The 14766-nt window shown below is 72.5% G+C and overlaps 1 protein-coding gene across 2 annotated transcripts in view; it reads right to left on the bottom strand.

Annotated features, from left to right (window-relative positions):
• The window catches only part of PPP2R3B (protein phosphatase 2 regulatory subunit B''beta), a 34096-nt gene extending 20325 nt beyond the window's left edge, over positions 1 to 13771 (bottom strand). Inside the window, exons 1-3 of one of the 2 annotated variants that reach the window (XM_055123628.1) lie at positions 13279 to 13771; positions 8474 to 9114; positions 412 to 597 (exon numbers count right to left, since the gene is read on the bottom strand). In XM_055123628.1, the coding sequence (XP_054979603.1) occupies positions 412 to 597; positions 8474 to 8722 (435 nt within the window). In that variant the 5' untranslated portion in view covers positions 8723 to 9114; positions 13279 to 13771. The remainder of the gene's footprint in view (positions 1 to 411; positions 598 to 8473; positions 9115 to 13278) is intronic. The other variant, XM_055123629.1, reaches the window with a different exon arrangement.
• Between the last annotated feature and the right edge of the window lie 995 nt (positions 13772 to 14766).

Raw genomic sequence — 14766 nt, 5'->3', positions numbered from 1 at the left:
GAGAGGCCCCTGAGCACAGAGCCACAGGCCGCCCCTTAACATCACCAGGAGCCACCCCGCCCGAGGGAAACGTGGGGTCATCTGCGGCAGGAGGCGTCCCCTGAAGACAAGCCTCTGAATCAACCAGCGCCAGGCGCCACCGGCCCCACTCAGGGGCGCCAACACATACAACAGCATAAGCACAACCTGGCACCTCAGCCACAGCCGCTGCTGACCCCTCTCCCGGGTCACACTGCACGACGGCCCTGCGACGACTCCGCTGACACCGGCCCCTGGGTCCCACCGGCCCCTGGGTCCCACCGGCCCCTGGGCCCCACTGGCCGGGGTCGCACTGTGCCCTGTGCAGGGGCACTGCCCGCTGGCGCCCGCTGCCGTGCTGAGTGGACGGAGGCATCACCCGCCCACACCCACCTTGGCCACGCGGCCCATGTCGTCCATGGTGGCCCTCTCCTGCGGGAAGTCGGCGAAGGTCCTCTCGATGTGGGCGATGACGGCGTCCACGTTGACGGTGTCCTGGGGGCGGCCCCTGGGGAAGTAGAAGGTGGGGATGTCCCGGCTGGGGGCGGGCGGCAGGGGCTCCTCCCTCCTGCGCTGGACCTGCGCAGAGACACGGGAGTGCTCGTGAGCGGGGACGCCCGTCCTCCCGCTGCACCACGCGCGCGCGGGCGAGAGGGTGGTCGGCCTTGGCCTGGCGGGGATGGGCACGGCCTGGCGTCCACGGACAGCCCCAGAGCCCCCGCTGGGAGCTGCCGCCAGCCCCCCACGGGCCCTCTCGCACGTGAGCACAGGGGCAGCTGCAAGGCGGCCCGTGGGGACACTGGGGCTGCGGCCTGTGGGGGCCGGCACCGAGGGGGGCGGGCTCACAGAGGGGGCTCCCACCGGGCCTCCGCCCGCCAGTGCTCCCAGGGTCCTGCCTGGGCGGGGCTCAGGCCACTGAGGGGAAGGTCTCGGCAGGGAACAGTGCGGTGGGGTCCCGCCTGCAAGGGCCGTCTCGCAAGGACACGGGCCGCCCAGCTCTGCGCAGGGGCCACGCAGCCAGACCCACATGCAGCCCACGGAGGAGCAGCAGGGCCACAGCCGGGGCCACCCGCAGTGCTGCACTGGCACGGGGCTGCCACCCACACACCCACGGGACAAGGCACGGTGGCAAGCAGGGCACTACTGGTCTGGGCCCTGTGAGGGCAGGGGGGCCTGTGAGGGCAGGGGGGCCTGTGAGGGCAGGGGCCTGTGAGGGCAGGGGGGCCTGTGAGGTAAGAGCAGGAGGGCCTGGGAGGGCTGGGGGCCTGTGAGGGCAGGGGGGCCTGTGAGGTAAGAGCAGGGGGGCCTGTGAGGGCAGGAGGGGCCTGTGAGGCAGGAGCCCTGTGAGGACAGGGGGGCCTATGAAGACAGGGGGCCCTGTGAGGGCAGGGGCCCTGTGAGGGCAAGGGGCCCTGTGAGGGCAGGGGGGCCTGTGAGGGCTGGGCCCTGTGAGGGCAGGGAGCCTGTGAGGTAAGAGCAGGAGGGGCCTGTGAGGGTAGGAGCCCTGTGAGGGCAGGGGCCCTGTGAGGGCAGGGGGGGCCTGTGAGGGCAGGGGGGCCTGTGAGGGCTGGGCCCTGTGAGGGCAGGGGGCCTGTGAGGTAAGAGCAGGAGGGGCCTGTGAGGGCTGGGGGCCCTGTGAGGGTAGGGGGCCCTGTGAGGGTAGGGGAGCCTTTGAGGGCAGGGGGCCCTGTGAGGGCAGGGGCCTGTGAGGGCAGGGGCCTGTGAGGGTAGGGGGGCCTGTGAGGGCAGGGGCCTGTGAGGGCAGGGGCCCTGTGAGGGCAGGGGCCTGTGAGGTAAGAGCAGGGGGGGCCTGTGAGGGCAGGGAGCCTGTGAGGGCAGGGGCCTGTGAGGTAAGAGCAGGGGGGCCAGTGAGGGCTGGGCCCTGTGAGGGCAGGGGGGCCTGTGAGGGCAGGGGAGCCTGTGAGGGTAGGGGGGCCTGTGAGGGCAGGGGGGCCTGTGAGGGCAGGGGGGCCTGTGAGGGCAGGGGGGCCTGTGAGGTAAGAGCAGGAGGGGCCTGTGAGGGCTGGGGGCCCTGTGAGGGTAGGGGGCCCTGTGAGGGTAGGGGAGCCTTTGAGGGCAGGGGGCCCTGTGAGGGCAGGGGCCTGTGAGGGTAGGGGGGCCTGTGAGGGCAGGGGCCTGTGAGGGCAGGGGCCCTGTGAGGGCAGACCTGTGAGGTAAGAGCAGGGGGGGCCTGTGAGGGCAGGGAGCCTGTGAGGTAAGAGCAGGGGGCCTTGAGGGCAGGGGCCTGTGAGGTAAGAGCAGGGGGCCTTGAGGGCAGGGGCCTGTGAGGTAAGAGCAGGGGGGCCAGTGAGGGCTGGGCCCTGTGAGGGCAGGGGGGCCTGTGAGGTAAGAGCAGGGGGGCCAGTGAGGGCTGGGCCCTGTGAGGGCAGGGGGGCCTGTGAGGTAAGAGCAGGGGGGCCAGTGAGGGCTGGGCCCTGTGAGGGCAGGGGGGCCTGTGAGGTAAGAGCAGGGGGGCCAGTGAGGGCTGGGCCCTGTGAGGGCAGGGGGGCACTGTGAGGTAAGAGCAGGGGGGGCCTGTGAGGCAGGAGCCCTGCTGACAGCCCTGGGCGGGCAGAGGCCACGGCACTCAGCACAGTGGGGTCAGAGAAGGGGTGGAGGGCACAGCACAGGTACCCTCTGCACTACCAACAGGGTGGGACGGAAGCCCAGAGTGACCGTCGCTGGGACACCTGGCATTGCAGGCAGGGTGAGAAGACCACTGCGTGCACACACACACAGGCACACACACGCACCCACAGGTATGAGACGAGGGCTACAGACGGCAACACATCTGCAGCACGGGCAGGAACGACACCTTCAGGACACCACAGGAGCTGCACACCTGAGGCGGGCACGCGGTCGGCAGCGCCAGCACACCTGACATGGGCACACGCTGGGCAGCGCGGGCACACCTGAGGCGGGCAGCATCAGTGAGGACAGGGTCGCGGCCACGACAAACAGCAGCAGCTCAGACGGACGTCGGGGATGGACGGGAAGCCTCGCGAGAGAGGAGCTGCGGGCGCAGGTGGGACGGCTCTGGGCAAGAGCAGGGACCCCGGGGGTGGGTGCGAGAGGCTGGGCAGGGGCGCTCCTGACACCGGGGCCAGGGCCAACATCCCGCAGTGGACACGCAGCTCTACGTACAGGGGCCACGTCTGTGCTGCAGGTCACAGGGGTGACCCCGCCCCACATCCTCCAACAGCAAACCGTCCACTTAGGGAACACACACACAGACATGCAGAGAAACATCCACATATGTAGGCGCATATAGACACACACACAGACACACACAGACACAGAGAAACATCCACATACACGCAGCAGACACACACCCAGACACAGAGAAACACACACACAAACACACGCAGACAGCACATATACACACAGAGAAATATACACACACGGCACATACAGACACGCAGCAGACACCCAGACACACACTGACACGCACACAAACACACACAAGAGACACACATGCACAGACACACAGAGACAAAGGCAAAGGCACACAGACACAAAGACAGACCTGCAGACACGCAGCACACATGCACGCAGAGATATACAGACACACACACACACACACACAGATGCACACACATACAGGCTGGGCTGGCAACTGGCCCGGACAGCCCAGAGAAAACAGCGCGCGGACACGGGAGCTTTGCAGGCCTAATCTGAGGACGGAAATAGTGCCCGCGAGGCACAGCTGCGGCCACCCGGCCCTTTCCTGGCAGCTGCTGCCCACTCAGGGCGCGGTTCTCACGGACGGTCGGACGCACACACAGCTTCCCGCCCTCACAGGAGCACCGGCAAGGGCACCCAGGAAAGGCAGCTGTGTGTATGGGGGGCAGCTGGTGTGTGTGTGACTGTGTGTGTGAGATATACGTGTGACGGTGGAGGGGTGGGCAGCAGGGCTGTGGGGAACAGTAAGAGTGGGGCCGGGGCAAGGGATGTGTGCAGGCACCGAGGCACCAGAAGGGGTGTGTGCAGACAGGTGTGTGGAGGAGGCAGGGGACAGGTAACTGAGTGCACAGGCAGGTGTGCAGGCGGTCGACTGTGAGTGATCGGTGTGTGTTTAGTCACGTGTGCATGTGGGTGTGTGTGAAAGGTCTGTGTGTGTGGCCAGGCGTACAGCTGTGTGTGGTGAGGTTTGCGTGGCAGCAGTCGTGTGTGGAGAGGCGTGTCTGCAGGCAGGCATGTGCCACGTGAGAGTGCACACAGGCATGCACATACAGGCGTGCAGCAACACTACACACGGCACGGATGCATTATGCACACAGGGACACTGCATTGTGCGAGGGTGTGCGTGCACACAGACTCTGCACGTGTGGGGACATGCATGCACGCAGACTCTGCTCGTGTGGGGTGTGCACACAGGCAGACTCTGCTCATGTGGGGTGTGCATGCAGGCAGACTCTGCCCTTTGCACGTGTGGAGGTGTGCACACAGGCAGACTCTGCTCGTGTGGGGTGTGCACGCAGGCAGACTCTGCACGTGTGGAGGTGTGCACGCAGGCACACTCTGCTCGTGTGGGGTGTGCACGCAGGCACACTCTGCACGTGTGGATGTGCACGCAGCGGCCCAGCATGTGAGCGTATGGCCGCAGACAGGTGCACATGCGAGCAGGCCTCTACCACGAGGAGTGTCAGTGTGTGCAGGCGAGGGGCATGGGTGGATTCGGGCAGTGGGTGAAGTCACGGTGCCCACGTGTGTGTATGTGTCAGGCGTGCACAGGACAGTGGGTGCAGGGCTGAGAGCACACGTGTGTGCACACGGGCCTGCGTGTGGGAATGAGGAGCAGGGGCTCGGGCAGGGCGGGTCAGCGCCTCCCGCTGTGCTGGGGGCCCCGGGGAGGCCCGTGCACAGGAGGGGCCTGGGACTGGGCCGTGCTGGGTGGGCCGCTCCCTGGGAGGGGCCCGCGGAGCCCGGCAGGTCCCGGTGAGGCAGCAGCTGCCTCAGGCCGCAGTGCTCAGGCCAGAGAGCACTGGGCGCCAGCACTGGGCCCGGGACGGCCCCGCGGGCTGGGGCGGCAGGTTGGGGCCACGGCAGGGGGACGCACACGGCCGGGCACAGACACACGACGGCATGGTCAGGGCAACAGGAGCAGTGCCCCGGGACGGGAGGGACGGCGGGAGGGACGGGGTCCGGGGCAGGAGGGACGGGAGGGACGGGAGGGGCGGGAGACCGGGAGGGACAGCAGCATGAGCCCCCGTGTCCGCAGGTGCACAGACCTGGTGCCAACCTCAGGGCCACTGCACAGCACCGAGGCGGCCACCCCAGGCGGAGGGGCGGAGGGCACGGCCAACAGCAGGTGCCCCGGGGCTGCGCAGACCCCCGCCCAGGGCAAGGCACAGGCCAGGCCACAGGGGCCTCCCCCACAGGGCCCTTCTCCCACCACCCCTGCCCTGCCCATCCCTAACGCCTCCCACCCCCCACCCCCCCTGCCTCCCAGAGGGACCCCGCCTCCCAGCACCCCTCCGCCCACAGCTCCCACCCGGCCACCGCTGCTCAGCCCTTCAGGTCTGCCCCCATGTCCCCCGCCTCTCCCCCCTCCACACCCGCCGCGCGTTTCCCAGCACACACCCCGACCCTGGCCCTCCCAGCCCCTCCCCCAGGACCTCCCCCCACCCAGCCCGCCCCTTCTGCGCGGGAGGGCGCGGGTCCGGCGGGCAGCGCCAGCCCGAGCTCAAGGCCGGGCGGGGAGGGCAGGCGGCCCCCTGCGCCCCCGGCAGACCCGGGCGCCGCCCCGCACCCCGAGGGGCTCACGGACCCTGCGAGCAGGCGGGAAGCCCTGTGCGGGCCCACCCGGGAACCGCGCCCTCCGCTGACGCCGCGGAGGGGCAGCTGTCCCGCGACAGCCGGCAACGGGCGGGGGGGGGGGGGGGGGGGGGGAGGGGGGCTCCCGCGGGGGGGGGGGGGACGCCCTGGGAGACACTCCCCCCCACAGGAACGCGCCCACCCCCACGGCCTCCGCCCGGCCCTCCTGGACACAGTGGGGCGGCGACAGCCCTGCGACCCCCGCACAGGTCCAGGGAGAGAAGACCCTCGGGGCACACCGGACACGGCCCAAGTCCCCAGAAGGCCGCAGCAAGGGGGAGCCCAGGGGGACCGCAGGCACCCCGAGGTTCACGGCCCCGCCCCCTGCGCGACAGCCCCACCCGGGACTCACGGCCCCACCCCTGCGTCCAGCCCCACCACCCGTGTCCCTGCCCCATGATCAAGCCCCACCCCCGTACCCCAGCCCCGCCTTCCCGATACTCACGGCCCCGCCCCCTGCGTCCCAGCCCCGCCTCCCCGATACTCACGGCCCCGCCCCCTTTGTCCTAACCCGGCTTCCCTGGGACTCACGGCCCCGCCCCCTGCGTCCCAGCCCCGCCTCCCCGATACTCACGGCCCCGCCCCCTTTGTCCTAACCCGGCTTCCCTGGGACTCACGGCCCCGCCCCCTGCGTCCCAGCCCCGCCTCCCCGATACTCACGGCCCCGCCCCCTTTGTCCTAAACCGGCTTCCCTGGGACTCACTGCCCCGCCCCTATGCCCCAGCCTCACCTCCCTGATATTCACGTCCCGCCCCCTGCGCCCCTGCCCCATGTTCAAGCCCCAGCCCCTGACACTCACAGCCCCAACCCTGCACCCCGCCTCTGTCTCCTGGAGCTCAGAGCTTACTCCCTGACCCCCACGCCCCGCCCACCAGGGGCAAGCCCCGCCTCCTAGACGTAGGTCCCACCCCTCCGCGTATCAGAGCTCAGTCCCTGACCCTCACGCCCCGCCCACCAGGGGCAAGCCCCGCCTCCTAGACGTAGGTCCCACCCCTCCGCGTATCAGAGCTCAGTCCCTGACCCTCACGCCCCGCCCACCAGGGGCAAGCCCCGCCTCCTAAACGTAGGTCCCACCCCTCCGCGTATCAGAGCTCAGTCCCTGACCCTCACGCCCCGCCCACCAGGGGCAAGCCCCGCCTCCTAGACGTAGGTCCCACCCCTCCGCGTATCAGAGCTCAGTCCCTGACCCTCACGCCCCGCCCACCAGGGGCAAGCCCCGCCTCCGAGACGCAGGGCCGGGCTCGTCTGTGCTCAGAGCCTCCTGGCCCACACCTGTGCCCAGCCCCGCCTTCTAGTGCCCTTCCGGTCTCGCCCACTGTGGCTCCCACCCTCGGCCAAGTCCTGCTCCCCAACACCCTCAACTCCGACGCCTGTCCACGCCGCCCGCTGCGTGGGAGTCCCCCATGGGCGCCCTCGGGCTGTAAGGAAAGGGGGCCCCGCCCATGGTCCAGCCCCCACAGCTGAGCCCAGTGGTCCTGGCACCGGGGGCCCTGCCGTGGCCCACAGCACCCACGGCCCCGACCTGTGCGCGCCGGCCTGCACCGGGCACTCGGTGATGCCCCGACCCCGACCCGAGCAGAGGGCGGAGGAAAGGCCTGCGCAGTGGACAGGCGGGGGCAGCGGGCAGTGTCCGCTGGGAGCAGCGTGGACACGGAGGCACGGCGCGGGCTGGAGTCCTCGGCAGCTCCGGGCGCCCGCACGCGTCCCCTCGGGCCGTCACACACACGCGCGCGCGCGCACACACACACACACACACACACACACACACACACACACACACAAGCCGCGGGAGCAGGGGCGCGCGTCCCGGCCGGGCGCGGGACAAGGGTCCATCCCGCTCAAAGGACACCCCGCGCGGCCCGCAAGTGCGCTGGGGCCGGGGCAGCCCGTCCCGGCCGAGCACGCGGGCCTCGGAGCAGCCGCGCGAGAGCGGGCCTGGGGCGCGCCGGGCACCGGGAGCCACGGGCGCCCCACGGCGGGGCGCGGACACCGGCAGCTTCCCCCCACACACACCGGGGCACCGGCGGGGAGACAGCCTCCCCGCGCCCACCACAGCCCTGCGCACCGCCTGGGCTCGGGCGGCCGCGCTCGGACCCCGGCCCCGCGCACTGATCCGGCCCCGCGCACAGACTCTGGCCCTGCGCACTGATCCGGCCCCGCGCACTGCCCCCGCGCACATACTCTGGCCCGGCGCACGGCCCCCGGCCCCGCGCACTGATCCGGCCCCGCGCACAGACTCTGGCCCCGCGCACTGACCCCGCTCTCGGCCCCCGGCCCCGCGCACTGCCCCCGCGCACAGACTCTGGCCCGGCGCACGGCCCCGCGCACAGACTCTGGCCCCGCGCACTGACCCCGCTCTCGGCCCCCGGCCCCGCGCACTGCCCCCGCGCACAGACTCTGGCCCGGCGCACGGCCCCCGGCCAAGCGCACTGATCCGGCCCCGCGCAGAGTCTTCTGGCCTGGCGCACAGACCCGGGCCCCGCGCACTGACCCCGCTCTCGGCCCCCCCCCCCCCCGGCCCCGCGCACTGATCCGGCCCCGAGCACTGCCCCCGCGCACTGCCCCCGCGCACTGCCCCCGCGCACAGACCCTGGCCCGGCGCACTGCCCCCGGCCACAGGCCCCCGGCCCCGCCAGACCTGCTGAAAGGCCTTGAGCCTCTTCTTGAAGCGGGACGGCAGCACGAAGTCGCAGCCGCGGGCCAGCGCGGCCAGCTCCTGGCGCAGGTCGGGGTCCTGGCGCAGCGACAGCTCCCGCAGGCGCATGGTGTCGGCGCGCAGGGGCCGGCGCGGGCCGGGGCCGGGGCCGCGCTGCGGGAGGCCGGGGCCGGCGGGCTCGAGGCGGCAGCTGTGTCCGGGGCGGCCTGGGCCGGGCTCAGCGCGCTCCATGCGTCGCCGGCCGGGCGCTCTGGGGGCCGGCCCGGGCCGCGCGCATTCCACAGGCTGGGGAGGGCACAGGCGCGAGGGGAGGAGGCGGGCGCCGCGTGGGCAAGGAGCAGCGGCCCCGCCGGCCGGGAGGGACAGCACACCGCGGCCGGCCAGCCCTGCACGGGACGCAGAGCAGAGCCTGGTGCCGGGCGGCACGGGGGCGCTGGGCACCCTGCGCGGCAGGGGCAGGGCAGAGGGAGCCAGCGGACTGGGGAGCACACGGATGTGGGCACACGGGGTAAAGGACAGACCAGCAGGATGTCCTGGGAGATGTCCCCGCACCTGCGTCCTGCTGGGCAGCAAGGCTGCTGTCTTCCCGGGGAGCTGACCACTGGACACTTGCTCCCTCACTCCTAGAGCACAAGGGAGCCCGAGTCCCACAGCGGCACACAGGAGCCCGAGTCTCCACTCCCAGAGCACATGGGAGCCCGAGTCCCACAGCGGCACACAGGAGCCCGAGTCCCCCCATCCCCCCAGAGCGGGGAGGCCTGCAGAAGTCTGGGCAGCAGAGACTCTTCATGAGGAAGGTGGACACGGGCTTCCCCTGGTGGGAACCAGGACCCTGAGCTGCACTGGCTGCAGGTACCAGGCTGGGCTCAGGGTCACCTGCCCTCGGGAATGGGCGCCCACCCTACAGATGAGACAGGAGGATGCAGGCCCCGCAGTGTCCACACCACCCTCCCTGGACACTGAGATGGCTCCAAGAGGGTCGTCCCCCCACACACCCAGACACACACACACACAGACACACAGAGAGACAGACACATACACACACACAGAGACAGACACAGACACACAGACACACAGAGAGACACACACACACACACACAGAGACAGACACAGACACACAGAGAGACACACACACACACATACACACACACAGAGACAGACACAGACACACAGACACACACAGACAGACAGACACACACACAGACACAGACACACACACACACACACACACAGACACACAGAGAGACACACACAGAGAAACAGACACACACAGAGAGACAGACACACACACACAGACACACACACACACAGCTGCACATCCAATCGAGACCCGTGTCCAGGCCTGTGCCCACCCGCCCCGCTGCCCCCTACGGCACCCCACAGGCCACCAGGTGGCTCCGGGCAGTGCACACGCCCGCCGCACCCTCTGCCCTGCACAGCCCCTCTCCAGGCCAGGCTGCAGGGCTGCCCCTCCTGCCCCCCGGACACCCAGCCGGTCACGGGCCCTGGCGGAGCTGGCCGCAGCCTCGCGGGTCAGACCTGAGCAGACACGGGGACAGCAGGCGGCGGGGGGGCAGCAGGGGCCCCACGGAGGACTGAGAGCCAGGCCCGCGCGTCCACACCCTGCCCAGTGTGAGAGCTGTGCTGGGCCCTGCCGCTGTGGCCCTGCCAGTGGGTGTGTCCCTGCCGCTGTGTCCCTGCCGCTGTGGCCCTGCCGCTGTGGCCCTGCCGCTGTGTCCCTGCCGCTGTGGCCCTGCCGGTGGGTGTGTCCCTGCCGCTGTGTCCCTGCCGCTGTGTCCCTGCCGCTGTGTCCCTGCCGCTGTGGCCCTGCCGCTGTGGCCCTGCCGGTGTGTCCCTGCCGCTGTGGCCCTGCCGCTGTGGCCCTGCCGGTGGGTGTGGCCCTGCCAGTATGTCCCTGCCGCTGTGTCCCTGCCGGTGTGGCCCTGCCAGTATGTCCCTGCCGCTGTGGCCCTGCCGCTGTGGCCCTGCCGCTGTGGCCCTGCCGCTGTGGCCCTGCCGGTGTGGCCCTACCGCTGTGGCCCTGCCGGTGTGTCCCTGCCGCTGTGGCCCTGCCGCTGTGGCCCTGCCGGTGGGTGTGGCCCTGCCAGTATGTCCCTGCCGCTGTGTCCCTGCCGGTGTGGCCCTGCCAGTATGTCCCTGCCGCTGTGTCCCTGCCGGTGTGGCCCTGCCGCTGTGGCCCTGCCGCTGTGTCCCTGCCGCTGTGGCCCTGCCGCTGTGTCCCTGCTGGTGTGGCCCTACCGCTGTGGCCCTGCCGGTGTGTCCCTGCCGCTGTGTCCCTGCCGCTGTGTCCCTGCCGCTGTGGCCCTGCCGGTGGGTGTGGCCCTGCCAGTATGTCCCTGCCGCTGTGTCCCTGCCGGTGTGGCCCTGCCAGTATGTCCCTGCCGCTGTGTCCCTGCCGCTGTGTCCCTGCCGCTGTGGCCCTGCCGCTGTGTCCCTGCCGCTGTGGCCCTGCCGCTGTGTCCCTGCCGGTGTGGCCCTACCGCTGTGGCCCTGCCGGTGGGTGTGGCCCTGCCAGTATGTCCCTGCCGCTGTGTCCCTGCCGCTGTGGCCCTGCCGCTGTGGCCCTGCCGCTGTGGCCCTGCCGGTGTGGCCCTACCGCTGTGGCCCTGCCGGTGTGTCCCTGCCGCTGTGTCCCTGCCGCTGTGGCCCTGCCGCTGTGGCCCTGCCGGTGGGTGTGGCCCTGCCAGTATGTCCCTGCCGCTGTGTCCCTGCCGGTGTGGCCCTGCCAGTATGTCCCTGCCGCTGTGTCCCTGCCGGTGTGGCCCTGCCGCTGTGGCCCTGCAGCTGTGTCCCTGCCGCTGTGGCCCTGCCGCTGTGTCCCTGCTGGTGTGGCCCTACCGCTGTGGCCCTGCCGCTGTGTCCCTGCCGCTGTGGCCCTGCCGCTGTGGCCCTGCCGCTGTGGCCCTGCCGCTGTGGCCCTGCCGGTGGGTGTGTCCCTGCCGCTGTGTCCCTGCCGCTGTGTCCCTGCCCCTGTGGCCCTGCCGCTGTGTCCCTGCCGCTGTGGCCCTGCCGCTGTGTCCCTGCCGCTGTGTCCCTGCCGGTGGGTGTGGCCCTGCCGCTGTGTCCCTGCCGCTGTGGCCCTGCCGCTGTGGCCCTGCCGCTGTGGCCCTGCCGCCCGCCTGCCCTGACAGCACAGCAGGCGACCCGCACGCGCCCCCGAGCACTGCAGGGGAGCTCAGCTGCAGCCCCCACCCACACGCTCCTGCCCCAGGGAGGGGGCGGCTCAGGGGGCAAGGGCAGCCTGACCCCTGAGGCCCTGTCGCCACACTGGACGCGGGGACACGGGCTGGACGCGGCTGTCCACACGCTGGTCCCCAAGTAAGGCAGCAGAGGGACGCGGGGCCACAGGGGTGCGGGTCGGGCAGAGCAGGTCACAGGCAGAGGGACCCTGAGGGCAGGCCCTGCGTCCCGAGGGACCAGGAGGACACGGAGGGCAGTGCTCACGCCGACACAGGCGGGAGGCGGGAGGGAGAGACTGGGGGAGGGAGAGATGAGAGGAGAGGGAGAGGGAAGAGAGAGAGAAGGGGAGAACAAGAGGGAGAGAGCTGGAGAGGGGGAGGAGAGGGGGAGGGGGAGGGAGGGAGAGGGGAGAGGGAGGGAAAGAGGGGGAGGGGGAGGGAGGGAGGGAGGGAGGGAGGGAGAGGCCCGGGGTCCCAGACGCAGTGCGAGTGACCACACTCAGAGGGTTAGTGACCCCTGTCCCAGGGTCATGTCACAGGAGCAGAGGGACAGGGACAGGGGCAGGCTGAGCACGGCACTTGCTGGGTCCCACCCTGCAGGCTCCAAGGACAGTCACGCAGACGTGCTGCAGGGAGGGGGGGAGAGCTGCTGGGAACCAGGGCCACAGGGGAGACGGGAGGGACATGGGACAGCAGGACACAGGGAGCGGGGACACAGGACGGGTGGACACAGGACAGAGGGACACAGGGCAGTGGGGACACAGGACGGGTGGACACAGGGCAGCGGGGACACAGGACGGGTGGACACAGGGCGGCGGGGACACAGGACAAAGGGACACGGGGCAGAGAGACAGGACAGAAGGACACAGGGCAGTGGGGACACAGGACAGCGGGCCCCAGAAAGCGGGGACACAGGGAGGCGGGGACACAGGACAAAGGGACACAGGGCAGAGAGACACAGGACAGAAGGTCACAGGGCAGTGGGGACACAGGACAGCGGGCCCCAGAGAGCGGGGACACAGGACGGGTGGACACAGGGCAGTGGGGACACAGGACAGAGGGACACAGGACAGAGGGACACAGGACAGAGGGACACAGGGCAGTGGGGACACAGGACGGGTGGACACAGGGCAGCGGGGACACAGGACGGGTGGACACAGGACGGGTGGACACAGGGCAGCGGGGACACTGCAGTGGGGTCCCGAGGAAGACAGGGCTCTGGGTGGCCCATGAGGCTGCGCCGCTGCCCACTGCCCGGCAGGGACCCTCAGCAGCCCGGGTGCCCGGGCACACGCAGGCCCCTGGCCGCAGTCCGCTCGCAGCTGCACGGCCCCGCCCCTGCACACGCGCTGCCCCCTGCGAAGCCCCCGCCCCAAGGCGCCCACTGCCAGGGTCAGCTGGGCAGCAGCCAGGGACAGCAGAGCGCCCAGCCGCGAGGGGGGCCCTGCACCCGCTGCGCCAGCCGCGAGGGGTCCCCGCACCCGCTGCGCCAGCCCCTGCGCGGGGCATCCCTCGGCGCGCGGCCCGGACGGCGACGAGAGGACGTGCCCGCCGACGCCCCCCGCTGGCCCGGGCCCGGGGACTCACCGCTCGCGTCCCTGCCGACCGGCGGGGTCCCCGCGCGTGCGGCGCGCTCCTGGCGGCTTCCGGGCTGGGCGCCGCGGGCTGCGGGGGCTGCAGCGGGGGCTGCAGGGGGGGCTGCAGGGGGGGCTGCGGCGGGTCCGGCGGGTCCGGCGGGGGCTGAAGCGTGTCCGGCGTGTCCGGCGGGGGCGGCGTGTCCGGCGGGGGTGCCCCGGGCGCGCCGCCCGAGTGTCCCGCGCCGGCCCGGGGGTCGCGGGGGGCGCGCAGGCGGCGCAGGCAGGCGTGCAGCAGGCGCTGCGTGCCCGGCTCGCTCAGCCAGTGCAGGAAGAGCTCGTCCACCTTCATCTTCAGCACGGGCTGCAGCGCCTTCCCGGGCGCCATGCCGGCGGCGGGCCGGGCCGGCCGGGCCGGGTCTCCTCTCGGCGCCGCTTCGAAACGGCCGCGCCGGCCGCGCCCCCCGCCCGTCGCGGGATGCTCGCGTCACGCGCGCCGCGACGTCATCACCGCGCGCCGCCGCCCCCGGGCCGCGCCTCCCGCGCCCGCGCCGCCGCCTCGCAGCCGGGGGCGCCCGGGGCCCGCACGCAGCCTCGCACCCGGGCCGCCCGCGACACCGGCTCCGAGGGGCTGCGGGGGGGCGCGCCGCGGGGGCCGCTCCGGGCCGCGGGATGGCGCGCGTGCGCACGGGGGCGCGGCCCGGGCCGGAGCGTGCGCGGTTCGCCCCGCCGTTGCCATGGCAGCGGCCCGGACGCCGCGGCGGCGCATGCGCCCTGCGGGTCGCGGAGGGCGGGCGCCGCGGGCGAGCACCGTGAGCACTGTGAGCACTGAGCACCGCGCCTGGCGAGCGCCGTTCCTCCCGTGCGCTCGGCCGTGCAGAGCCCGCCCCGGCCGGCGCGTCCCCTCCGCTGCGCCCGCCGCCCACCCGCGCCGCGGGCAGTGCCAGGGAGGGCCGTCCCCGCCGTCCTGGGCCGGGAGAGCCGCGGGCAGTGCCCGGGAGGGCCGTCCCCCCCCCCCCCCGCCCGCGCCGTCCTGGGCCGGGAGAGCCGCGGGCAGTGCCCGGGAGGGCCGTCCCCCCCCCCCCCCGCCCGCGCCGTCCTGGGCCGGGAGAGCCGCGGGCAGTGCCCGGGAGGGCCGTCCCCCCCCCCCCCCCCGTCCCCGCCGTCCTGGGCCGGGAGAGCCGCGGGCAGTGCCCGGGAGGGCCGTCCCCCCCCCCCCCCGCCCGCGCCGTCCTGGGCCGGGAGAGCCGCGGGCAGTGCCCGGGAGGGCCGTCCCCCCCCCCCCCCCGCCCGCGCCGTCCTGGGCCGGGAGAGCCGCGGGCAGTGCCCGGGAGGGCCGTCCCCCCCCCCCCCCGCCCGCGCCGTCCTGGGCCGGGAGAGCCGCGGGCAGTGCCCGGGAGGGCCGTCCCCCCCCCCCCCGCCCGCGCCGTCCTGGGCCGGGAGAGCCGCGGGCAGTGCCCGGGAGGGCCGTCCCCGCCGTCCTGGGCCGGGAGAGCCGCGG

This window comes from Sorex araneus, assembly GCF_027595985.1.
Source record: "Sorex araneus isolate mSorAra2 chromosome X unlocalized genomic scaffold, mSorAra2.pri SUPER_X_unloc_6, whole genome shotgun sequence".
Taxonomy (NCBI): Eukaryota; Metazoa; Chordata; class Mammalia; order Eulipotyphla; family Soricidae; genus Sorex; species Sorex araneus.
This window is presented reverse-complemented; position numbering and strand designations above follow the sequence as displayed.